Raw genomic sequence first — 27,576 nt, 5'->3', positions numbered from 1 at the left:
GGTGTATGAATGGAAACGTTACCAGAAGGGTCTAGAGAGCTTCTGCAGTGACTTTCCGTCCTTGGGGAATGAACTCAGTTCAAGGTGTAAGCCAGCACTTTCCTCACCACGGAGTACGGGAAGGAATGGAGAAAGAACAGTCTTTAAAAACGTCCAGAAGAAAGAAGAAAACGCGCGAGAAAAGCTGGGAGAAAAGAAGTAGAAAGAAAGGAATCAACCCCTTCCGGCCTATTTAGAAGCACAGCTGAGCGCGGCCGGTTTCCATGGCGACCCCAGGCCAGAACGGCCTTAGCCCATTGGCTGAGTTGCCAGAGCCAATGAGAAGGCGCGATGTTGACGGGTCTTAAGATGGCTGCTGGACGCCGGGCTGCGGACCGGTGAGTAGAGCTGGTGGCTGGGCTGGCTCCCGGGCGGCCCGGGCTCCGGTGTGACGGATTTGGGAAGGCCGGGTGCGGGGAGCGAGGGAGCCAGCGTGGGTGGCCTCACAGCCTCTCCGCGGAGCCTTGAAACCCTTTGGCCGGGCCTGCGGGAGAGTCGGCGGAGCTGGTCTCCGCTTAGCTCGGACCCGGCGTCGCAGCGCCTTCCCCATCCTGTTGGTGGGAGAGGGGTTCTCCGTCCCACCCCAGCCAGAGTGAGAGGGGATGAGGAGACAGACTTTCGATCCGGGAAGCAGTCTCTTGTTTACAATTGCTCTACCCGGAAGAGAGCTGCAGTCAATGGGAGTGTCAGCAAGCTAGACGTCCTACATCAGAATCTGCAGCGCTTAGTTCCGTGCCGGGAGGGGATTCTTCCCGCTTGGGAATCGGAGTGTGACCCTGCTGCCGGAAAGCCTGCGGAGTTACGGGTTGTGCAGCCAAACAGGAAAAGGTGTACCTTTCTAGAGCCACTCTGTTGCTGTCTTGCACCCTGTAAGTATTCTCACAGCGGCATCCAATTTGAAATGAGCCTCGAAGTGTTATTGGTTACTTGTAAATCTTTCCGTGTAGGGTTTTGAGCCTGGGGAAGTGTTGGCTAAACAAAACACTCACTTTGATGAAAACATATGCATACGTGCAAAATCCTGCTAAACAGTTTATCTGGGCAATCAGATTGGTAACTTAAATCCGAAGTCAGGCCTGTGATTCAGTTGTACTTTCTCTACCTTTTTGAGAAAAGGGAGCGTATTTATTTCATAAACATGAATAGGACATTTACGTTAATGTTGATGACAGCATGCTTAAAAGTATTTCAGTTAAGTAACTAATTCCCAGTTACAGAAATTGATTATTGTGTAAATTATTTAACACAATCTTCAGATTGGTGGGTGGTGGCTTGTGACTGTCATACAAGTAAGATAAAGTTCAGATCAGACAAGATTCAGATTTCTTTATTTCTAATTGAATATAAAATCTGGGAAATAAGACAGCTTCATTTGGTAAAAATGGAATTGAAATTCTGGAATATTAGAGGCAGTAGACATTTAGCCAGTAAACTGCTCAGATTGAGTTTTGGTTATACACAGTTGCCTGGACTTCCAGAAAATGTGACATTATTACCCAGACCTCTGAATGTGACTTCGATGTATGCGATTTAGCCTAGCATTTTACATAGCTTTCTGCCCTTAGAAAGTGAGAAGAAAATTCTTCTTAATCAAATGTTAACAGAATTACAGGCTGGAGACATTCTTCAGACCCATTCTCTAATCTGTGTCACCAAGAATATATTACTACTTAAAGTCTGTGCTCTATAGAGTTTTCAAGCCATAGAGTTCTATTTTTCTAAGATAAGTGGATTACAGTGCATTAGGTGAGTTTGTTACCTCATCTGTAAAAGGGGTTTAGATAATAATTCCTAGTGGAAGGGTCATTGGTGAGGATTAAGGGTAAAACAGTGCCTGTCACATTGTTTGTATGCCACTGTAGCAGTGACCTGCTTTGTTTTTCTTTTTGTTTCTGTTTCTTCTGTCATAATTGGGGTTTCTTTCCCTTTCTCCAGAGCATCTTTTAGGTGTTCTGTCTGAAGTGCAGAGTCTTACTGAAAACTAGCAGGCTTGCCTGTGGTGGCTGGGTTAGGAGAGAACCCTTATCTTCTGGGGTGTTGAGGTTTAATTAGTATTGTTCTGACTGCGAGAGGATGGAGTGTTACAGCAAAGAATGAGGTGATTCTGGGCATTTGGGCACGTATAATATTGAGATCCATAAAGAAACATTTTAGAGCAGCAAGACATCCCAAAGATCTGATCAAACCCTTCATGTTATAGCTTAAGAATGAAGACCCAGACAGATGCAGTGGCTTCCCCACAATTTTGTTGTTCAGGACCAGGAACCCATCTTCTGACTTTCAAAACAGTGTTTTTTCCGCTGCTCTACCACTGGTTCCCAATCCTTTCACAACCTAGAACCCCTTTTATTATAATTTGATATCTCCATGGATGCTATGTTTCGAAAGATTGTGTCCACTAAACTATATTCATTCATTTTTGTTCTTTTTTTTTTAAAATAAAAATCAGAGCTACCAATCAGAGTCTCTGATGAATGAATGTGTGGTGAAGAATAATGTTTCATTGAATTTAAGTCTCCTGATCTAAAGATGGATGATATTGTTTGAGGGATAATAAAAGATGTTGGACTTTTTGAATATTGAAATTAGCTTAGAGACCTCCATTACTGTCTTCATAAAACTTTGAGAAAACCTAAGCTGAGGAACTGCTGAGCTGTGTCGTGTTCTTCTAGGTGCATTGCTATCTGCCCATGTGTGCTAAGTGTAGTGACTGTGTTTGGTTTCCACGGGCAAAAGAAAGCCCAGCCATTGAGACGAGGATGATACGTAAATATTTTTTGTTCATCATAAATCATGTCAGCCCTGGACTAAAGATGTGTTCTGCATAGCATACACAAAATTTTTTCTGTAGAATAATTGTGGAATTGGAAAAATCTCTCCAATATGAAATGGAGAGGCTGATACTCAAAACCGTAGAGAAAAAAGGGATTCTGAATGATTTACATCTTCTTTGGGGCTAAATGATAAAACTAAAATATTTGACGTGCAGGCTAAAAACGTGAAAATTTATGTATTGATACACGGACTGTTATATAGACCTGGCTGTAATCTACACTAAAAAACTTGTTTCTTGTTCTCTGGTATGCCACGTCTCTTGAGAATGGCTGAGTAATTTTCACATGTGAAGGGTAATTTGGAGCGATCTGCTTTAAAATGAAGGAATGCACTCTGAAAGGTGTGAGGTGAGCGACACTTCAAAGAACTAGAGAATCACAATCCAGAGGAACCCAACAGAAGTAACAGGGGGCCTAATAGGACCAGTTGGTACCATAGTACAATTAGAAATGTATAAATAACATGTATGTGCTTTGAATAGAAAGACAGTGTTTTGGAACGTAAGCCTGAAACAAGTCACGAAGCCGCCACTCCATACTGGCTGATTTGCAGCCAAGCTGCTGTTCAGGTGGGCAGCTGCACTTTGCAGGCTCCTCAGTGAATAATCTGGGCTTGTCCGTGGCCACCAAGTTGCCCTGGTATTTGTGTGTGTGTGTGTATGTGTTTTATGGTCAGAGGAGAATGGCACATCACTTTACAGATATTTAGGAATTAAGTTCAGAAACACACCTTATTTGAACTTTGCCTTGTTTTATGGATTTGGACATAGAGTCCACTTTTTAAAAGTTATTTTAATTTTTTTTCCCCTATGGGCACACACAAGAAATTATCATACCGGTCAGTGGCATCCTGAGGACAGTTCTTAATGCCACATCAGCAAGAACTTATTAAAAATAGATGATTTTGAGAAAGTCCAAAAGTGATCAAAAATGACTGAGGGCTGATGAGGAAAGGCATGCCCTGTCCACGGCAACTGGCACTGCTTCCCAAGGTGAAACCCATTTGGGTGCCCAGAGCACAGACTCACCCTGTGGAGATACTGAAGCAGTGGCCCAGTGGAGGAACTGTGCCCATCTGAGCAGTCACAGCTGAAGTCTGGGCTGAGTGGTACTTGGCTGCTGATGGACAGAAGCTTGCCATTTGTATAGAATGTTGGTTCCATGAGGTTAGGCATCTTCGCCCGTTTTGTATACTGCTGTTCCTATGTCTTGAAGAGTGCCTGGCACACAGTGGGCATGCAGAAGATGCTATGGACAGGGAAGAGAAACAGTGGCTTCAAACGTAGAACCCCAGTTGGTGCTAAGAAAGCTAACTCTGAAACTTGTTACTGTCCTAAGTCCTGAAATGGGATAGCGAGCCTGAAGGTATATTATATGCCAGTGGCAAAGTCATGATGGAGCTGATTATCACTCCCCTCCCCCTGCTTCTCAGAACAGTAGAAATATTTCTATTAATAGCACAACACCTGTTTTTCAATATTGGCATGTTTTACACTATGTCCTTTGTGCTAGCAGAATATCTCAACATAACCTCCATTCCAACTTTTAAAATCCTCAGGCCAGATTTAGGGATGGATCCAGGTTTTATAGGGCTTGGAGCTTATGTAATTTGAGGTCTCCTCTTTCAAAAAAGGAATACAGATTAAAAATATAGAAAATCAGGTATAGTGCTTTGGAAGGACCTGTGAAAAAGAAGAGCCTTGAAGCTTAGGTTCCATTATCTTGCCGGTAATTTGCTTCTGGTTTTATTGCTCCATTCAGAAAAAGGCATCAACATTTTTAATTGAAACTTCAGTCAGACTGTGGAAATCAAGGAAGTAAATGACTTGCATCAATTGCTAAGTGAATGCGCCTAAAACATTAGAAACTTCAAAGCTACCTTATGGATGCTGCCACCCATGATAGAAATGATAAAAATACAGTACACAGCCACAGAAGTAATAATGATAATGGCAAAAAGAACTTAGCATTGATCAAGTCCCCAGAACCTCCTAAACACTGTGTTGAGTGTTTCAGTAGCTTATCTCGTTTCATCCTCAGAATAACCCTGTGTGCAATGTAGTTACTCCTGTAAAACAGATGAAAAAACTGAGGGTCAGAGGTGTTAAAAATGATTTCCTCATACCACTAATATATGGTGGAGTCAGGATTACAGTTGGAGTAATTAGATGTTAGAACCCTTCCTCTTAAAAAGCCAAGAGAATGTTTTGGTGAGGGTGTTTCAGAGGGCCAGCAACTATGAGGCTGGACCCAAACTGTGAAAAGTGAGAGCTGATTCTTTGGACTTGGGAGGAAGTCCTTAAAAGTTATCAGGCATCCATTATTCAGAGTAATGCAAAATCCCGTCATACTTTGTCTCAGAGACAATGCTGGTGGTTCTTACTAGGTTAACGCAATAGGGGGCAGAAAGGTTAGCAAAAAAGATTTCCATCCTTCTATTTTATTCCTTTAAGTTGATAGTAAATCTTGAGCAGTACAGCCAACTTCTCTATTCTAGGCATCTTTTGAATGAACTGGATTTGGCTCATTACGTATGCTAAAATAGACTGTGTCATGGAGATTAATAGTGAAAATGTACTCAATTATAATTTTAGCAAATGATTACAACCTCAATTTTTAAAAATCATTTTTATTAGACTTAACAGTAGTTAATGGTTCTCTCTACCAATGGGCTGTATAACTAATGATAAGAATTACCCTGAACTTTAACTTGTTTCCCAAATACAGTGTTATTTTAAAAAGCTGTATGTTTTTGTTAAATTGTTAGCATTATACTCCATTTAGTATTACTTTAGCAAGCAGTATAAAATGTAAAAATAGGACATCCTTTTTACCACCATACTTTTCTCAAACTACCTGCACAGCTTAAAAATTTTTCTTTGAGTAATACTTTTCTTACTCTGTAGGTAATAAGTCCCCTGAAGTTTTGTACGTTCAAATACAGGCGAAACATCCAATTTTATTTTCTTCTCTAACTGTTACAGCTTGAAATATAGTATTATAATTCTTAAATTACCTGCAGTGTGTATTGTTAGGCTCTTAACATTCTTGAGCAGTGAATGCTTTTACTGAATTTCCTCTTTTCTTTGGACAAGATTATCCATATATTAGAGAATCGAGGTTCTGTTGTCGTTAAGTCATTCATCTGTAGGTGTGTCTTGTAACAAATTTGCTGAAAATACACTTTTTAAAAATTTATACAAGCAAAATATTTAAATTATTTTAATATGGAGGGTACATCCCACTTTATACCAATTTAAAAAAAAGTTTAGAGTGTTCCCAAACCATTGGTATAATTATTAGGTTCCTGGGGTATCTTTTAATGGTTTTAAAATTCTTTCCATGTCTACTTTATATGTCTTAATTCATTCTTTTCCCTTTAGCAGAAAAGATGTGGAGTGGGCTGCTACCTCCTGGCCTAAATGAAAGTGATGTTGAGTTGAATTCTGATGATGAAGCCACAGTAGAGAGCTCTGAACTTAACTTACAGGAAGGTAAAGAAGATGGGACCATTACAAACACAGAGATCTCAGATATCCCTACAGATGGACCAAAAACTGAAGCAGAGGCAAATGTAAATGCATATGAAGAGTGTCCCTCTGGAATTCCCTTAAATATGTGGAATGTAGGTTTTCTCTGATGTGTTCTTATTAAAGCCTGTACCTGTGTGTTTGTGCATGGTCCTGTGTGTGTCTCTGCTGTGGTCAGAATGTATATGTTCTTGGGAGGTAAATAGGTACGGAAGATTGACTCAGAATAATTTTATTACTCTGTGGGTCTGTGGCCAACTCACTGGACACTCAGATACTTATATTCATTTTTGTTTTGTTTTTCATAAAAAGAGGAAGGGAAAAAAAATATTTAGTAGGATTAGCTACTTGGCCTAACATAATACATGAGGAGTTTCAGTCTTAATCTCTTTGTTGTCTATGAGCCATTGACTTTTACCCTCAGATTATCCGATTGACTTATTTGGAAATAAATGAAGATAAAAACTCAGGTTGTGAAAGTCTCAGACAATAGAGTATCTCAAGAAGAACTGAACTAGTTTCATTAAATTTGTAGTTTTATAAATGTTATAGTTTTTTATTACTTAACATGTTATTTTTCAGATGTATGCTTTGCTTCAAAGCATATTTGCTTCTCTTTCTTTTTTTTTTTACTTTTATGTAGAAATTTCAAGAACTGCATACAAAACATTCTGAACAGAAAACCGCAACTTCAAGATCCAGAAAGAAAAAAAGAAAACGCTCCAGAAAAGGTGTTTTAATTTAGGTTAATTGTCAATAGTGCTAATATTAAATTGTGACCAATTGAGCGCAACAATTTTTAATAACCATAATTTTGAAATAACCGAATACTTAGGTATTGACACTGTGAATTCTTTTTCAGGTAAATTGAAGAATGAAGAAGAATCTCAAAGGTAGGTGGAATTTAAAATATCTGTCTGTCCTAGATAGTATTGTAGAACTTGTACAAATAGTTGAACTACTTACCTGTGAAACGTAAGAACTAGTAGATGTAATATAATTGTAGTAACCAATTAAAAACAGTAAATGTAAAAATGAGTACATTTTGTGTAAAACATAAGTTATTGTCTCTCTTCTTACAGTGAACAGTCCTCAAGTGAAACCCAGTGGAAGGAGCTTACTCAGTATTTTGGAGTCAACGATAGGTTTGACCCCCCTGTTAAAAGGAAAAAAATTGAAAAGGTAAGATCTTTTTTATTGCATCTTATATTAGCCAGTGGGAAATGTTTGTAATTAACCTTGCCTAAGGTGTTTCTCCTCATTAATTCGTGTGAAGAAGTTAATGTGTTCAAGGTGCTAGATAAACAAGTAAATATATAGTTACAAATCGTTAAAAAAGCTGTTAAGAAAGAAACGAACAGGGTATTGTGAAGAAATTAAAATGGAAGCCCCACTTTAGCTGAGTGGTCAGGGAAGGCCTTTCTTAGAGGGTGCCGTCTCACTGAGACCGAAGGATGGGAAGGAACCATCTGATAAGGAATGCTAGTGTAGAGGTGATAACCTGGGTAAAGATCCTAGGGGTGGAAGAGTCATCATAGAACATTTGAGTAGCCGTAAGAAGGTCAGCCTGGCTGGATGGGGTCAGTGAGGAGGAGGGTGGGTGGCCCAAGGTAAGATTGGAGAGGCAGGCAGGAAGGCAAGCAGGGACCAAACTCTGTAGGACCTTAGAGGACAAGGTAAGGAATTGGGTTTTAGTCACAATGCAGTTGAGAGCCATTTAAGGGTTTTTAGTTAAGGGAGTGATGGGATCTAAGTTATGTTTGAAAAGACTGCATCTTACGTGGAAGACGGATCTTGGGGCAGCAAAAGCAGATGAGAAGAGGACAGTTAAGAGACTCTTCTAGGCATGAGGTGATGGCGGCTTGAACAAGAATGGTGCTGCTGAAGATAGAAAAGTGGATAGAGTTGAGGTACACTGTAGAAGTAGGATCAACAGTATTTGCCTCCTGATTGCTTATGAGGTGGTGGGGAGATTTAGGATTATGAGGACAGGGAGAGAACCATTCAGGGTTTTACTTAAGCAATGGTGTGACTAGTCATGTGAATTACAAAGATGGGAAAGCTTTGGAGGGGAGAAGATTTAGAGTGGGGCCTATCCACAGTTAATTCTGGGGCATGGGTAATATCAGCAAGCAGGAATAGAGTAGATTGTTGGTAAAACGAGGCAGGAGCTTCGAGAAGAGTCTGAGCTTGAGATGCGTGCTTGGGAGTTGTCAGTCTATAGATGGCGTTAATATTTAGTAGAGGCTTGAATGAATGAATAACTTACACATTCACATAGGGGAATGTTGACAGACTCCAGGAGCATGAAAACTGAGCTCTGGGCCATAGGGATAGAGGCCCAGAGGCCTGCTGGTTGGAGCCCAAGGATACTGTATCCTGCGTGTATAGACAGGGTCATCGCTGTATACTACTGTGTATAGAGGTGACTACCATTTTCTGGTTAATCAGTATTTCTTACGAAAAACCTCTGATTTTTAAACCCGTCATTGGGTGGAATTGCCTCATTGAGGGCACATGCATTAAGAAACTGATACAACAGAGTTTTACATGCGAACCTTTTGATTCCAAGTTTGCCAAGAATGCCTGTCACCTAATCCCTAGAACACTGGGGAATTGGAACCAGGATCACCTTCTGCTGCAAATAATTGGAGCTATTGAGCAATCTCCTTTTTCCAAGTGTTCAAGCAGGTGCAGAAATGCTAAATTTCTTACACAGAAAGAGCACTGGTAGAGGTGAAACTAAAACCCAGGCTTTATTGCACCATTCTCAGTTCTCCAGCTTCACTGCCCAGGGGGCTGGTAAGCATGGTAAAGTGTGATTGTTGTGCTCTTGGCTCCTGCGATTCTGGTGCGCTGGGAGGAGGGATCTTGTGAGGAGGATGCGCTTGGCTGTACCGCACCTGTTGCAGAGCACACGGGAGGGGGCTTACGCTGATGGCAGTGGTCCGCGGGCCACCTCTGGCCCACCTGCTCGAGAGGCCCAGCCTCTGACTGGATTGTTCTTTTGAGGGAAGAAATGGTTAAATGTTGGTTCTCATAGGAAATATTTTTTAAAGTTTTATTTGTGAATTTTGATCTTCAACTGTTTACAGTATTTGTTGTGTTTTCTCATAACTGTATTGACTTTAGAATGTCTGAATTGTTTCTTAGTGAAGTTAAAGCTATGAAATTCAGATTTTAGCCTTTCTAAAAAGTAGAAATTCTGAGGGCATTTGTTTGCAATCTATCTGTATTAGAATATTTTTATTGCCCTACATATATGAAATTGTACCTTCTTGATACTGGCAAGATAAGGCCAACTTATTCTTTGTCTAAAATTTGGAATTTGTGAAGAGTAACTTTATTCAAGGATACTAGGATTCCATGTGCAAAATCTTTTAAACAACTCAGTTTTAGGAACTAGTGTTCTGTTTTGCATTGTACATTAGACGAATTCTAGAAAGAATTATAAGTCAAACACCATTTTAAAAAGGAATTTCTGTTTAAGGGAAGACCGCTCTAAATCCTTTTGTAATCACCTGTTGATCTGTTTTATAAGTTTGGCTTTTCCTAATGGTAGGCATTCCTCTGCATGAATGACATCTGCCTAAGAAAGTCATGGCATCACCTAAACAAGGAAACTGATGCTGGCCAGGCTTATATCTGCCCAGTATGTTGCCAGCACTTAATATTCTATAAATAAGTGCAAGCATAAGAGGAAAGGAAGGATTTGGTGAAGCCAGATTATCTCATATTCTCTTGGTAGTTCAGCTTAATTGCATGCCAGCAGGTTCACACTCATTCTTTGGTTTGGGATCACTGTTTCACATGCACCCCTTTTGCTGTCATGCTAAAGTCTCTACTGTGAATCCAACAGAATAAATAGACATTAAACAATGTCCACACTGGAGGCACCAAGATAAATGCTAAGAATAAATGTAAGTTCAGCAGATAATAGCACTGCCCAAGAAATCTAGAGAGGATCATGAAAATCCGTGATGCAGTATGGACAAAACTAGCATGGATTTCTAGTCCATTATTTTACTTCTCTGGAGCAGAGGCTGATCTGTTACCATATCTCAGAGACCCTTTTTAGTCTCTTTTCATTCAATTACTCAACTCTCAAGAATGGTAAAACAAAACAAACTTCTTTTGTCTATCGTGTAGTCCTTTTTCTTTTTTATTCTTTTCCTTCTTTTCTCTTTCTTTCTTCCTTCCTTCCTTCCTTCTTTCTCTCTCTCTCCTTCCTTCCTCCGTCCCTCCCTCCTTTCCTTCCTTCCTTCCTTTTCTCTCTCTCTCTCTCTCTCCTCTGTCTCTCTCTCTTTCTTTCTTTCTTTCTTCACTGCCAAACCAAAACTGTTGCTCAGCCAAGGATGTGTGTTTACAACACTGCTGTCACCTGCTTCCCTGACAGTGCAGAGACTTATATTTTTAAAATGTAATCTTCCTAATATCCAAAGCTGTTTTACAGTGTTCTTTGTATTAAATACAGCTATAATTGTGTTTCTGGCAGCAGTTCTGGCACTTATCAGTAATTTTGTAATCATGACAATTATTTTGTGTCTATGTGGGAATTTCTTTAGAATAAATTTTACTTATTAATTTAATTATAAATGTCTAAAGTATTCTTTAGTTGAATCAATTTGATTAGTCAGCAGTCATTTTTGAAAGTAGTTTTATGTATACTTAATGGATACTTTTTGGCAAGAAAAACCAGAGGTACTTTTAATAATTTTGAGAGTAACTGCACAATGTCTTTGATAATTTTTAGTTGTTTAGGAGAGGAAGCTGCTATTGTATAGTACGGCTGTTTTCAAACTTATTTTTTTAGCAGAATACTCTTTCTTACTAGAATCTTACACAGAGCGCCAATACAAAGATCACAGGCTGGTTGCCTTGAGTTGGGCGGGTGTCAGGTGGGTAGGGTGGATGGTGGGGTGGGTTGTAGAGGTACCATGTTGTTCCCCTGGTGTCAGGTACAAAGCATTCTCTCGTCATCCTTATGTGATCCCAGTTGGGTGGGTAGTATGGCCAGTATTATTCTCACAATACAGATGAAGAAACTGAAGCCTAGCATGATTTGTCTAAGAAAACAGAGCAGGTTGAAAAGTAAAATAGTCCCAAATCTAGATTTTTCTGAAGTAACAGTCCAACTTAAGTTTTTTACTTACCTAATTCAAATAATTTAGGTAGGCGTGATTTTTATGTAAAAGTAGTAGCACTTAATTCTTAGTTCTTTTTTTTCTTCCTCCTTTATGGAGAGATTACCTGATTTTTTCCCCTAGGTATTTAGGTCTAATCATAGAACAGCAAACTTGAGTGGACACTTCATTTGTATTAAGGTTTGAAAATTGAATATATTATCTGAATAAATATTTAGTAGCAAAATTTCTGTAGAAATGTGTTGTTACACTTTGACTTAAAGAGCTTTAATCGGTATGTTAAAAGAGATTTTACTACACACATATGGATGGTTAGTCCTTAATGTTAAACCTAATACCCATAAATTTCTTAGATATTTATAGTACTGCCTTGACATCTGCAACAAAACTGTTAATTAGAGCTTACTTATTGCCTCATGGGAACCTGTCAGATACTGGCCTTAGATGATTTTCCACCTGGGACCAAATTGCCATCCCTAAGTTTGTCTGTATTGAGGTATATCTTAAGCTGAATTTCGATTCCTGCCAGAAGGCGTCTTAGGAGCATGCTGAGGACCTGCCGAGTATCAGCAGTGCTTCTGTGGCCCCTGCCACTCCTGTGGTATGAAAGATGCCCTAGATAATTCCAATAAACGTTACTCTGGGGTCCAACTTAAGACTTTTAGAAAGCTTTAATACTCAACTCTTATTTCATGAGACTACTTACTGACTCAAAGTTGAAATCTTGGGTCTTATACTTGGGTCTGAGCCCTTGACAAACTATAATGAGGTCTGTAGTAATATAGAGCTGAACCTTCTTTTTGTTTTAATGGCATCCTGATAGATATAATGTAAATAGCTTATATATTGAATGACTTCTATGATCTAAGAACTTTGCTAGGTATTTTACTTTTTTTTTTTTTTTCTTTTTTTACCTTTACCGTAAATTTGCAAAGAATGTGGTATTATTCTCATTTTACAGGTGAGATAACTGCAACCTTATAGAGGTTTAGGAACAAAACCCAGGGTTTCTTGGCCAGTAAGTAGAGGAGCTGTAATTTGAACCCAGGTCTGACCTCAACAACCATGTTCTTTGTAAACTATTATTAACTTTTTGTCTTAAGGTGATGGAAATGTTTTATCTCAGGTTTTTGTTTTTTTTTTTTAACATGAGCATTTTGAAAATATTTGGAATGTTAGTATCTTCTTATAGAAGCAGAGAGTTTAGGTGTGCATATGGGACCAGAAATTTTTCAGAGCCAAAAAGAACTATTATATTTTACTTAAATAAATTGCTAACAAAAAAAAAAAGAAAGAAAGAAAGAAGAAAGAAAAGGGAGGAAAAAACCAGTCATGCGTAGCGAAACTTTGTTGAAATAAAAAAAAAAACTTTTAAAAGAGCTAAAAACAAAGTTGACCATGTAAGTGGAATTCTCGGATTTTATTTCTAGGAGAGAATTTTGGTCATCCAAGCTGATTCTCTCATTTTCTTTAAAGAAACTGAGGCTTATGAGTTAAGTACCTCCTTTACCTGGCGCTGTGACCATGTCCTCTGACTTCTGGTCCAGCGCTCTTTCCACTATATTAGATGCTGCTTGGAATGGCTGGGGGAGTGGGAGTTAGTTGATGGTGGAGAGAGAGATTTGTAATTTTAGCTAATTTATTTTTAAGTGAAAATTATACCTATCAGCCCAGCAGTTCATATAAGTTTCCAGAAAAGGGGAATGTTCTTGTGTTCCACTTTGTGACATTAACTGTAAGCTGTGGCTCTGTGGTAACCAAAGGGAGTTAAGTTAGCCAGTTGATGCAGCAAAATGCCTTGCTAAATAAGCAGACCACTGGTTTAATTCCTGGGCATTGGTGGTAAAAAGAGATCTGCATTATCCTAGGTCCTGGAGTAAAGGCATACAGCACCCAGGTCTTAAATAATCTCAGGAAGCCTAAATAATTAGAGGGAAACAAACAGAGCTATTATGTGGAATAAGCAGGACAGGCTTGAGAATGGGTGCTGTTAGGTTGCCGAGCTGGAAGTGCTGGAGAGAGACGTGGCGTGCAGGCACAGCCGCAAGCAGGGAGCGGTTAGGTACTGGGCATCGGGGAGGGTGCAGTGGGGTCAGCGGGTGTATAGGCATGAGGGCACCTGCAGAGATAGAGAAGGTAACAATCGACATGAGACTTACAGGGTGGTTAAGATTTTTCAAAGAGAAACACATCTGGAGGCACAGGGAGTATGAAGAGACTGGTAAATGTGGCCAGAGAATAGGAAGTACAGCCTTGCCCAAGATGGGGCTGAGAAAGCATTTGGGGACCCTGTTGTGAAGGGATTTGGGTGCTATTCAAAACGAGTAAAGAAGTGATAGTGTTTTGAGCTGGGTAGTGACATGCTATCTATCTCCTTTAGAAAAACAGAAGACTAGATTGACGAGGGTTTAAATCTTACAGACAGGAGATGATGAGGCCCTGAAGAAGCACAGAAGGGGAGACATGAGAAACACTACAGAAACGGAGTGAAAATAAGAGCCAAGGATCGGAGGCATTGACTATAGCGGAGGATTCTCTCCGGGGTGACTAAGGGGGTGGTCACCTCTGAAGGAGAGTGAGGGCAGGAATTGATGGGCTTGTTTGTCCACATGATAGAAATTGAAGACCCTACCTCTGCAAGGCCTTCAATATGCAGATAACTAGCAAGTAGCTGGAGACACAGGTCTTAGTACAGGGGAGAGGTCAGATGTTTTGAATTATTTAGAGATACAAAGCAGCTTGTAAGAAATAATTGAAGCCCTAGGATTGAGTATAATACTGAGGAGAGGGAAGAGTAAGAAGACAAGGGGGCCAAGCACAGAACCTTGAGGACTACTATGAGGGGACAGCAGGAGGAGATAAGGGGCATCAAAGGAGAATGAAGATAGACATTTGGGGAGATAGCTTTAAGAATGAGGATGTAGTTGACATAAGAGATGATGGGAGGACAAATGGTATCATTTATGACTGTAGAGGGAGCAGTTTCAGAGGAATGATGAGGACAGAAGGAATAGAGAAGAATGGGAGATGACATGGGACAACTGATACACTGCTTTCGAGAGAGATGAAGTACCGACATAAGAAGAAATCAGTTTGAGGGAGGTGAGCTGTGTCAACTCATCCAGCCCCTGGTCCAGACTGGGGAGGACAAGCTTATTTATAGGATGAGAGAAAGATGGAGAAAAGAGAGAGAGAGGAGAAAATTTAAAGAGAAGGGCTCTGGATAACACGTAAGCAGGTGGAATTATGATGGGCACAGGAGGTGGGATAAGTCTTGGGAAGAGAGATGATTCTTTCCTGGAGGCAATAAGGATGGAAGAACAGAGTAAGTGAGAAGCGGGTGAGAGGAAGATTATAGAAAGTACATACGTACCCTTGGTTATCCTCTTCCCTCTCTCCCACCACCTCAGCCTCTCATGAAGTAGGGGTAGAGTTATAATCTGCTGAAAAGGAAGGAGGTAGGGTTGAGGGTATTTGAAAAAATGAAAAAGACATGCAACAACTTCTTAAAGGAGTGTGGGAACTTTCAAGGGCAGAATTGAGAGCCCACCCAGCTGAGTTTGAAAAAGAGCATTTAGTAAAGCCAGTGAATTGAGTCATTTGATTTTCTCTGACATTGCTGGGACACCTAGATGTTAAAGTAGTGGAAACAAGTGGTTGGGAACAACCAAAACAAGATGTGATGTTGGAGAAAGTTGCTTAGTTGCCTAAGGTATTGCTTAGGTCAGTGGTTCTCAAACTTTAGCCTGGTTAGAATCAATGAATTTCTGGGCCCCAACCCCAGAGTTTCTGATTCAAATTTGCGTTTTTAACAAGTTCTCAAATAGTGCTAATGCTGCTGGTCCAGACTCAGGCTTTGAGAACTTTCGGCTCAGAGTCTGGTTTGAAAAGGTTCATCGTGGGTTGCAGGCCAGAGAGGCAGGATAGGAGACTCCAGGAAGGGGCTGAAGGACTGTGAGAATAAATACGACGGTGACAGAGTGTGGGGTTCCGAATGAAGACAAGGCAGGTTCCCTGGCTCCGAGGACTTGGGGTAAGTGGAAGGACAGAATCTTGTGTTTAGAGAGAATCCTAGATTGTAAAGCTCTTACGTGGCCTAAAGCAAGCGCATTCAACGTATTGGGCTTCCAGGGAATAAAGAACTTGTGCCTGGGTGTAACTCAGTGTACTACTTCCTTCTTTGAGAAAGTCTTGTTGTCCCCATCCCATACCCTTCCTCCCCTAAAAAAGGTCAGCTAGACAAACCTGTGCGTAGTCATGTAATTGATTTGCATACTGGCACAAGCTCAGTTCCTAGACTGGCATCACTCGCAGACCTGAATTGGTACACAGACCGCACTTGGAGAATCCCTGGCCTTGACTATAGATTCTGGGGTGGGGTGTTATCTAGCAGGCCCTGAAAATGAAGGATGTTGGAAGAGTGAGGCCAGGATGTTGTTTGCACTATCAGGAGAAGAATTCTGCAGAAATACAAAAAAGAGAAATTTTCTGGAGACTGGTGGATGATCACAGGGCCAGAATGGGAAAAGGACAGTAGAGCAGCATGGCCTGGGCTCTGAGGCTCTGAGAGGCTATTGAATGCCAGTCTCAGGCTCCAGTCGGGAGCAAGTAAAAGAAGCCTAATCATCCTCCAGGCCCTTGGGTTGTCGAACGAGGGATCGTGAGAAGGAAAAGTCTTCACTTTAACACAGACATCAGTGACAACCTTGCTGGTCTTTGTTTCCGTAATCGTTTTAGGCAAATTTTGTGTGGGCATTTAAAAAATCTTGTTTCAATAAAGGCTACATGGGAGCAAAGTTTCTCTTAGTTGACTGGTATAATCAAGCAGTACACTGCTGGAAGAGACATTCCCTGGACTCCTTTTATTAGGCTAAGGAGGGAGAAGTCCATTAACTGAAAATGTGGAAGATACACTAGATAAGCCATTGTTGGGATAAAATTTTCTTCTAAGAAGCATATATTAGACTATTTAAAAAAAATTATATTTTCTTTAGTAACTATTTCCGTAAGCTAAAACTCAGTTATTTAACTCTAAGAAGCATCTTTCCATAAAGTATAATGTATCCTACACAGTCTGTTTGGTGATCCCATGAAAATTTTAATTGTGATTTCCTGAAGTATCTTCAACTAGTAAATAACATTTCCATAGGAGAGTACAATCATTCTTATATATAACTTTCTTCCCGTGTTTAATATCCAACTTAATACCCATCCCATCGTCAGAGACTAAGAGGGGCTGTTGAATGAAAGTCTCAAGTTACAGGAATAGGCCATAGTGAAAGGAGGCAGAGGAAAATGGTGGTTTAGAATACAGGCTCTGGGCAAACCTAGATTCATGTGATGGTGGCTTTAACATTTACAGACCCTGTGACCTTGGCCAAATTAGTGAGTCTAAGCTTCTGTTTCCTCATGTTCAAAACAGGATAACAGTATAATTTCATTGAGTTGTTGTGTGGATTAAATGAGCTTTCTTAATAGTACTAAGCACAGCGTGTACCACATAATAAGCATGCCATAATTTCTAACTTATTATCATTAGCATTATACTGTTATTAAGGGAAAGCGTAGTCCTTAGGGTCACAAAAGTTTGGATTTGCATCTCCTTTTTCTTAGTTCAAGAAGTGATAATGACCTTGGATAAATCATTTAATACCTCTGAACCACCTTCTCATCAGTAAATGGGGGTGGTACCAACTACCATATACGATCATCGTGAAAATTAAATAGTCTAAGTATGTAATGTGTTTGGTGTGGTCCTGTGACATAGTCTTAATAGCAAATGTTTGCCTTTCTTTCTTGCCTCTAAATTTTACGTTTCTTTTCTTTCTAGTCGGGCCTTGAAAAGAGCATAGACCAGGCTGTGGAAGAGTGGAACGTTGAGAAGGCTGAGGAGCTCAGCAATCAGCTAGCTACTCGAGAGGTGAGTCAGCCCAACTGATGACACTCTTTTGTGTGCTTCCAGATCTTCTAAAATGAGCGTATGTTCTTTCTGTGATCATGAGTACGTTCAGTATTCAAATATTTGACCTAAGATTTTCCTTTCTGTCCATTTTCTTCCCTCTTAAATCCACCTTTTATTTTGAAATGCTGGGTTTTATTTTTGTCTTTAATGTTATTAAATTATTCTGATGTAACTCTTATGCTGGAAATAATCCATGATTAATATTCAACCCCTAGATTTCATCTAGTTCAGAGAGCTTTTTGCCAGTTATGATTAAAAGGCTAGCTTTCTTTTTCCATTTGCATCTTTAACTCAGTTTAACTCTCCCTGAGGGCAGCTGTGTGTTCTAATGTCACATCTCTCAACGTGTTCCTAACCCTTGCTCCCCAGAATGCTTTCTTACTGCATATTCTAAGTAGTTCCCTCAACCCTAAAGAATTTTTAGCCTTTTTTTTAAACCTATAGTCTATAGTATAAAACTAATAGGTATACTGAATATTCTTTTTCCAAGTACCAAGGCATCAGAAAGTTCTCACTTGCACCCTCTGGGAGGAATGTTCCTCCATCTGGGAATGACTGCCAGGTATTGCTAGGTAAAGTCACACATAAAGAGCTCATAATTGGCATATGTTTTTTTGTCGTTGTTTTGTAAGTCTTTTTTGTCCTAGTTTCTAGGAAGAAAGCTCTATCAAAGCTTTCTTTTTTGATATATCCCTACCTTCTTCGCCTCATTCTTAAACTATAACTACTCCATGGTGTTTAATTACATAGAGAACATCATCGGTCACCTGTGTAAACTCTTGGCATGTGCACTGGTCTTTCTTACTCACCTGCTGGTGAACATTTTTTCTAAACTGAGACTAGTGGTAAAATTACTATTTCAGTAAATTCTTTTATGGAAACACCATTCCACTGTTACATCCTCTGATGTCAAAACATCTACCATTGGTGGCTGTTTGTTGGCTTGTTTGTTTTCTCTTTTTGGTTGCTGGCCACAGGTATCTTGTGGGATTTATACTTTCATGTAGGGGAGACAACCAGATCAGAAGCAAGGCTTAGGGATTCACAGGTTGTCTTTTTTTTCCCCCTAAGCCTTAAAATCAGTTGTCACATTAGATATTGATACTTCCATTTATAATGTTTATGGATATGTATGTGCATTTATTAATGGCTAATCTAAAGAAAATTAGGAAGCTGTGAGCTTGAGTTTGGGACCTAGGTAAGAAGCAGCATAAATGGCAATTATATGTGGCCTTTCAAAAATGTGAGGTTTTAAAAAAGGTGTTTTTTTTTGGTAAGATTCATTCATCCCTCCTAGCCTATGATATTCTTGTGCTTTCAGTTTGAAAATTGCTCTTTTCATCTTTAAAATAACCATATTTTGATTTCATTGATTATAGCATTCATTGAGTATAATAGCATTTTATTATTCTCTTTCCAAGTAGAAAGATTCAGGTATTACATTTGAACGCAGTGACTTTGATGGTGTGTTGAATGGTACCACAAACTCAGTAGGATTTCAGTGTTGGTTGTTGGTTATTGTAGTGGCTTCTTCAGTCACTAAGTTTCCTCAGATCTTTGCCTTGCTAAAGGAAGAAAGAGTAATGCAAGCCCTGGTCTATGACGTTAGAATGTGGGCTCCCCGTGATCCATCCATGGCTGGCTATTTTTCTTTTTGTCTTTTTTCTGTTTTTTAGCACCCATACCAGAGGCCAGGGAATTCAGAGAGAAGCATTTACTTTACTGCAGGCACTGTGTTCCTTTTAGGTAAAGTTAGTAATGCTAAAATTTTAAGAGTTGAACACTTTGATTTTTTTAAAAAAAATCTTTTATCTTGAAATAATTTCAAACTTTCAGAAAGTTGCAAAATTGGCAAAATGTTAACAGTTAACATTTGCTTTACCATTCTTTCTAGTTTATGTACCTTATTTAGATTTACCAAATATGTCACTGATTTCCTTTATAGCAAAAGAAAATTTTCTTTTTTCTGGTCATGTCTTTTTAGTCTTCTTTAATCTGGAATGTTTCCTCAGTCTGTCTTTGTTTCTCAGGACCTTGGTATTTTTGGAGAGTAGAGGCCACTTATCTTGTAGGATGCCCCTCAGTTTTGTTTGTCTGATGCTTCCTCATGATTAGATTCAGGTTATGCATTTTTTGGCAGGAAGATCACAGAAATGATACTGTGTCCTTCTCAGTGCAGGATGTCAGGAGGCATGTGATATCTATTTGTCCAATTTATTGCTTATTTCCTTTGATTATTTGGGTAAGGTGGTGTCTCCAGGTTTCTCCTCTATAACGTTACTGTTCTTCCCTATATAATTAATGAGTATCGCATGGAGAGGTGGGAGATGATTCGAGACTCTGTAAATATGCTTTTCCTCACTGTTCTTTACTTGCTAGTTTTAGTATTCACTGCTGATTGTTTTCCTGCTTGAGACAATTATTATTACAGTAAGATCTTGAAAACATTATTTGATTGTACTTTTCATCTTTACCTGGCAAATCAGATCTAAAATGTGCCTTCAGTGAGATACCAGATTCTAGAATCTTTTATGTATCTATGTTAAATCTCTCAGTAACCTGGTCAGTTGGGAATTGGATATAGTTTCCCTAAGTGATGCGCTGGGAGGGCTGGGGTTGCAGTGGCCTTGTGTCCACCAGGGTTGCATGTTCACTCCCTCCTTGTCTGCCTCATCAGTGGCCACGCGTGAGCTTCTCCTTTCCCTGCCGCAGGAAGCTGCTTGTCAGAGGGAACAGAAGTAGTGCCTCCGAGGCCTCAGAAATCTGTGTTTCCTTTGAGAATATTAAGTTTCTGTGTTTTGTTTTGTCAGACTGCTATTTTAGAAATGGGAATTGCATAATACTGACTAGGTATTTTCCATTTTAAGAGTTGTTATTTCCTGTCACACTTCATGGCATATGAGATTGCTTTAGAAATTTATACTATTTTTAGCACTTGTAAGGATAGTAAACATTTTTCCCAAGTGTTCTTTTTACTTCCATACAAGTATAATGCTTTGTTCTAGTAAAAGAAATTTATTTAGTGTGGGGTTAAAGAATTCTGATTAAAAGGAAAAACAATAATTTGGGCCCTATTCTTTTACTTGTATAAGTGGAAAAACACCTGGAAAGTTTTTGCTGGTCAGACACAGACGTTGGAGAGATACTGATGCCGTGTTAATTAAACACCCGCGAAGAATAACTAAAGTAATCAAGATGGAATTCTTGAATAAATAGTTTAGTTTGAGGTTTAGTTTTTCATGTTTATCTCCTTGGTGCCAATCACTGTGGATATGAAAGATGGGATTTTGCGAAGTAAGTAATTGTGAGTTTGGGGCAGAAACCCTTTATGAATTAAATGTATATGTGCATGGCAGGTGTCCTTTTGGAAATCAGGTATATGGGTTTTTAATCAGTACCGTTTTCTTTTTTGTAAGAAGCAGTGACTGGGACTTGCTGATAAAGCCTTTGCTCAGAGGCACAGACCCCAGAGTTCTTAAAGCCTTTTCCAACCATAATAAGTGAAACTAATTTTTGATGTTTAACATTTATAAGCCTGTGAAACCAATAGGGCAGCATCAGTATTGAGAAAAATGAAGCCAAAAGAAGAACCATGTCTGAGAATGGGCCTTGAAAACAGTTCCTCAAAACAGGACAAAACAAAACAGAACAAACTGGCATGCCAGAACAAAGCTGTCAGTGCACTAGCATTATGACACAGCAAGCACATATTTTTCCAGAATCATATTCCCTTAAATTAATGATGACATTAAAGATGTATTTAATCTGGTTTGGGGGATGGCTCAAGTTCACATGTTGGAAACCTAGATTGTGCTATCAAGTTTGGTTTTGCCGTGTAGTAACGTGGCTGCTTTGGGACTGTCCCTCCTGTTGATTAAATCTTTCTTTGTTGTTAACAGTCTTGGAGGAGAGCTAAAGTGGAAAAGTCCTGTTGATTAAATCCTTCTTTGTTGTTAACAATCTTGGAGGAGAGCTAAAGTGGAAAAGTATACTTGGGTTTGTGTCATACTGATGCAACTGTTCTAATTTGAAAACAAAAGTTCTTTTTCTAAACAATACTATTTATGTATATATATCATACGTGTACATTCACACACACACATGCACGCAGGTGTTTGAGCACATTTGTAGCTTGTTAACCTCAGGCCTGAATTGGAAGAACATTCCATTCATTGATAGTGATCCTCGAAAATGCCATCCTTTGGTACTTGCCTTTTCTGGCACACTATCTTTGTTACAATCCAGATCATACCAATTTGTAGAAACCAGGAGAAACAAGTATTTCAAAATTAAGTGCTAAAGCCTAGATTTAATAAAGTAAGCTGCACTTCAGCTGAATCTCACATTTTGGAAAGAGAATTTTTCTCTAGGCATCTTCGTGTTAGCCTGCTGTAGATAAAAACCAGCTTGGTTTGGCAGCAAGACAGTGAGTTTCTCCCATCAAATGAGTCACACCTACGTTAGCTAGATACATTGCTTTCAATTATAGCTGTACAATGTCAGGCAGAAATGAGCGGGGAAGGGAGGTGGCCTGTGAATTTGGTTTGCGCTTTGTATACCTCATGCCCTTAAAGGTTGCCTTTTCTGTAAGTGACTCAAATAGGATGGCCTTCGGCAGCACCAGCTAAACTTAATTCCTTGAAAACATCAGTACATACTTCATGTTGTAATGTTATAACCATTTTGTATAACTTAGAATAGTCATTTTAAAAAATAATTTGCAAGGTTTTAATATTCACATCGGAGATATTTTGGTTATAATCTGCTACCTTCTTTGCTAAGGCCAAAACCTTTCAGTTTGGAGTAATGATATAAAACGTTTCACATTTTAAAGATCTTTTGCTCCAACTTCTGAATGGAGGCCTAAGGCAATGACTTCAGCCTTTAGTGCTGTTAAGTATAGTATTTATTTAGAACCTAACCAAGGTAGCACAAGTATAAAATGATAAAAAAGAGTATCTCACTTTGATAGTATTCTTTTTATAGATATAGATAAATATTACATTGGCAGTATGAATTAAACTGAGAATTTAATTTTAACTTTATTAAATTTATTAAATAGACTACCTAGATTTTTGGATTCCAAACATAGGTAAACTTAATACTGTTGAAATAGTAATAGTTTGTTAATATTTAAATAACAAAGGTAGGAATGGCCTTTTTAGAAACTAATGTTTGAATTGATTGAGTTGTATTCTTTCCTAGCTCAATACATTAAATACTCTCTAAATTTGGGTAGATTATTAATTTGTTGCCTAAGTTCTATTTTTAGAGCCATTTCTAGAAAATCTGAAGGCATTCTCATTGGAGAGGGATATATATATATATACACACACACATTTGAGGAGATAGCGTCTGTATTTTGTGTTAACATGTGAGAAGTGGTCCTTTCTCAGAAATACTTCAGATACCACAACGCTTGGCCCTAGCATTCAGAACTTTTCCAGTACCATTCGTTGTTAGGCTTTAGCTTCCCTGGGAGGATTCTGGCTACAATTCACCCTTTTCATTTTGGTTATTAATTTTATGTCGACGTACATGCTGTGTTGTCTGATGGAATAAGAGCTTGAATTCATTGCTCCCCCCCCAAAAAAAAACCCTGCCCCAGATAGTACAATTTTGACAGATTTATCCATCAAAGTACCTGGAGCATTCTCATATCTAAAGTTCAGAATTGAAACATTTGTTTACATTTTTGAGATCGAGATGCTGCCAGACTTGATCAGTTTGAAGTTACTTCTCATCAGTGCTATTTTCAGAGCTTCGATATTTTAGGAAAGGTGTTTGCATCACATACAAAAAAAAGGCTAAATTGAAAGACATTATAGTGAAGTAGGTCTTGTGGTTCTAAACTCTTTGTTCTGTATTCCAGAGAGCAAAATTATTTTCTTCCTGTTTTTGTGACTACTTTTAGAACTATCTTAACAAGCATGATAGCAAAGGTAAAACGATTTGTTCAGGTATGAAGCTGAACATATATTCCAATTAGCTATTGTAAGAATTTATCATTAGAACCCATGACTCTAAGAAGGCTGGCAGGTACTTTCTATTTTCTTAATTATTGTGTTTTCTAGCCACTGAAGATAAGGTAAACATAGTAAAAATGCATTAAATAGTACTCATTTGTACATATTAAGAATTTAAAATTAAATATCTCCATTTCAACATTTTATTTTTACAGAAAGGAGATTTCCTTTTTTGCTAGTACCGGGGGTGTATATGAAGAATATATTATTTCATACAAAGTCATCCAATGCCTGCAAACTCTCTGTCAAAGTTTGTTTTATGCCCCTATTTGAAATTTTCCTATGCTGACTTCCATCCCTTAGTTTTTCCTTCTTTCTTTCTTTTTCTCTTTCCAGTTAGCAGAGTGTAGGACCAGTTTCTTTGTGGTATATTTCCCTGATGAGCATTGGGAGAGAATCTAGGACACTAGGGAGAGAAAGCCTCACTGAACAGGCTCTTGCTAGTTGGCAGTGATCAGCCGCCTGGGGAAGCCGGCTGCGCTCTGCCTGCCGCGGAGGGAGGGGTGTGCGCTTCCATTTAGGATCATCTAGAACTGACTCACTTTCATTAACTTCGGTCATTTCTCAGTGGTTTTTTAATTTAGATGTTCCTCTGTGTGTCATTTTGTAGTCTGTGCATAGTATGCGGGACCTTTAAATGGTGATTTGAATTCTTTGAAGCCTTGTTCTCCTTAGTTCTTAAAAGTAATTCAGTTATTTCATATAGATGAACAATTAGCACAACGTATGGAAAATAAGCTATGCCTATCCAGGTGAGGGAAGGCCTAGTTGAATTCCTTTACATGGAACCTAAAGATATGTTCTTTCCTATAAAAAATGGTGTACAGCCTTGAAGTTGGGGCATTTCTAAAATGCCCCAACTTCAAGAGAAAAATAAAAATGGCACTGAGGGATGGGTTTTCCTCTCAGGCTTTTAGGTATGCTTTTTAGATCTCATTGCACTGAGGACATTTTCTTTTAACCTCTGGGGTATGATTGGGTGATCACCTAGAATGGTGTTCCTTATGCTCTCTTTTAATTATGTTTATCTGTGCTTTTAACAAACCTTAAAAAAAAATTTCAGATGTTACAAGTCTAATTAAAGAGACAGACAAAGCACAGTTTATACTGTAGATTTTTTCTGCAGTTCAATTAATCAGCATGTTTTCTCTTTTAATTAAAACCATTTTAGTAAATTAAAGCCCACAGCAAAACACATATATAATTTGTTTGTAATTAGCTCTTAATTGGTGGTAGTTGAAGCTTAGCACCCATGGTTTCTTTCTTCATGATTGCCATTTTATTAGCAGCCAGTCATTAATTAATCTTTTTCTAATTAGCTTATAAAACTGTTGATGGCACATTATTGTAAATGTGATTTTAAGTTCAAAGCTTGTTAATAAGCTTTCTTACTTAGAAGAACAGAGATAAAGAAATTGCTGAAAACAGTACTACAGTTCTTTAAAAAAACTGTCTTTCTGATGGGGACTGTGTAAAGCATCTAACAGCTTATGGTTAATTTTTTTAATGCTTTTTTCCCTTATGAATGGAATAAGTTGCTCGAATATAAATGTCTCTATCCAGGAGTGATTTCAGCAGTATAACATCTTTTCTCCCCCTGTTGGAATACTGTAATCTACATATAATTTGAAGCCTTAATAGTCATCATTAAACCAGGTGTTATATAAAATATTCCACTATGAAATCAGAGTTGAGGATATGAATCAAAGTCTATCTTCTCATACCTCATGGACCAAATACAAAATCTTTTTATAAATTGCAAGGTGAATCATATATACACACACACACACACACACACACACACACACACACACACACACACACACACACATATATGTAATATGTCTATACAAATATATCTTATAACGTATTTTAAAAACAGGGTTTGTTGGGTTATGCTTTGAAATAAAAACCATTTGGATTTAACTGATAATGAAGTTGTAGGTATAAAAATAAATAACAGGTGTTTGTACAGTTGTGCACACAACATAGATGTAAGTGGTACACAAACATGCAAACCTGTGTGTGCACATTTTAAGATGACAGTGAAATTGGGCTGTTTCCTCTAACAGAGAGAAAAAGACTTGATTTACAGTCAGTGTTTAAATGACTGGATATGGCAGAGCTTATTTGCTGTCCTCAGAGCTTTGGCATCTCAGGTATGACCGTGGAGAGAAAGGTACCAATCCCAGTGGAGACATCCTGAATTTACTCTAGCACCTGCCATGTTAAATTGTGGTTTGAGTGAAATACATTAGCCACATCATCTTTTTTATTGAAATATACTAGCGATTTCATAAAACTCCTTAACTGCATGGTGTTCTGAGCTGTTAATATTTTTGCAAAGTTTTGAAAGTTACTAAAAAAAAAAAATAAAGCATCATCAGCCCTTGGAAGCGCTTTTTCTTCTTTGCTTTTTGAACTTTGCGTGTTATTTCAACTTTGGCTATTTCCCTGCTTGTTTTTAAGAAGGCATTTTATGATGCCATGCAGGAGACACTAGAAAGGGATAGCTGACAAGGAAAAAATTAAAAATTGGATAAAAAGTAAATGAATAATGTCATATTACCAGAAAGATGAGAGGCTAATTTGCGCCGACTTTTTGCTAATTTTGCTCAAGCCTCAGAATGAGGAGCTGTCGCCCGTTCCGTGTGGCGCTGATGACGGTGCCAACGATCCATGAAATAAGCTGCCGCTGGCTTTGTTCTGATAAGAATGAACAAATCTGCACAGTGTGCGGCTCCCAGAATCTCATTTTCATACTTGCATGCAGGCGAAAAGAAATAAGCTGTTTGCAGGCTTGATTAATCAGACATTGGAGGGGTTTTTGTCTCTTTGATCTCTTTCGTCTCCTAGGTAACTTGCTTGACATTAATGTTGAGCTCGAGTAAAGACAATCAGGAATTGTCGACCAAACTGATATAGAAATTAAAGACCTTAACACTTTAAGTGCTCCAGTAATGGTTCCGCTTTACTTCAGAAAACATCTGTTTTCATTTAATTAAAGAACAAAAGAGAATGGCATAAATATTTTTCATAGAGACCCATTATTCCATCAAAAGTTAAAGTATGATAATTGGTATTTTTAAATAAGTGCCTTGAAAGTGTTCAGAAGGGAGGAAAACTTCATAAATCTGTTACAAGCTAGTAATTCGAAGATGAGTAAAGTATTTTATGAAATGGATAAGAAGTTTACAGTGATGCTAGATTAAGCTGTTTGAATCAGATGCTTCAAATGATTATCGGCGAACTTTAGTAGGGCAAGGTTTAGTGAGAAAAATGAACTTTATTCTGCAAGTTTGTCTTTTAAAAACCTCTACTGTGTTACAAGATGTGCCATTATATCTATTTTACAACCCAATATGATTTACGCATGCTAAACCTGTAAAATTGAAAGGAATTAAAAAAATGTCGCCCGTGCATTTGCTTGAGGTTATGCAGACGCTTTTACAAATCTTCCAAGTGGCTGTAAAGATGAATGCCTCAAGGGTCCAGCCAGGGCCCTGCTTTTCCAACCAGCTAAAGCCCTTATCTTAAATCCAAGCAAAGTACCATTAATCTTTTTGAAAGACCTTTTATGGCTTTTAATATATCCCAAATTAGAACATTTTACACCCTTGGTTCCTGAAATATGGTGATAAAAAGCCTTTAGAGCTTAATTTTCCTTACCGTTTGCTCTGACCAATTTGCAGTTCTTTGTGATAATGTTTAGACACCTTAATTAAAATGCAGCAAAATATTGGATGTTCTGTATGGAAAATGCTGATACTTTGGCTACACATACAAGAAATTCTGTATATATTTTTGTTCGGTTAAAAAAATTTCTTCCCACATTGTGTTGCTATAGTTATCTGATGACCTGAAACAGTTTTTTAATATAAAAACCATTGACCAAGCTTTTGTGATGTTTACATTGGGCACGAAGATGCATTTTTCTTTTTAGAGACGCGAAAGGGGGATTCTTGTGGGCCTATATTGTTTGTTTGTAATATGGAAACATAGCACGGTATTCTTTTATCTTCTGGAACTTGGGCTGGTCAT

The 27,576-nt window shown here is 38.5% G+C and overlaps 1 protein-coding gene across 5 annotated transcripts in view; it reads left to right on the top strand.

Annotated features, from left to right (window-relative positions):
- The first annotated feature begins 310 nt into the window (after nucleotides 1-310).
- The window catches only part of FAM204A (family with sequence similarity 204 member A), a 31,477-nt gene continuing 4,211 nt past the window's right edge, over nucleotides 311-27,576 (top strand). Inside the window, exons 1-6 of one of the 5 annotated variants that reach the window (XM_082407262.1) lie at nucleotides 311-377; nucleotides 6,257-6,498; nucleotides 7,047-7,134; nucleotides 7,266-7,296; nucleotides 7,486-7,585; nucleotides 17,378-17,467. In XM_082407262.1, coding sequence (XP_082263388.1) covers nucleotides 6,265-6,498; nucleotides 7,047-7,134; nucleotides 7,266-7,296; nucleotides 7,486-7,585; nucleotides 17,378-17,467 — 543 coding nt within the window. In that variant the 5' untranslated portion in view covers nucleotides 311-377; nucleotides 6,257-6,264. Of the gene's footprint in view, nucleotides 378-435; nucleotides 909-6,256; nucleotides 6,499-7,046; nucleotides 7,135-7,265; nucleotides 7,297-7,485; nucleotides 7,586-17,377; nucleotides 17,468-27,576 lie in introns of those variants that run through there. The other 4 variants (XM_082407258.1, XM_082407259.1, XM_082407261.1 and 1 more) reach the window with 4 other exon arrangements.

This window comes from Balaenoptera borealis (assembly GCF_965194805.1).
Source record: "Balaenoptera borealis genome assembly, chromosome: 10".
Taxonomy (NCBI): domain Eukaryota; kingdom Metazoa; phylum Chordata; class Mammalia; order Artiodactyla; family Balaenopteridae; genus Balaenoptera; species Balaenoptera borealis.
The sequence above is the reverse complement of the archived record's forward strand: the minus strand, read 5'-3'. Positions and strand labels throughout refer to the sequence as shown.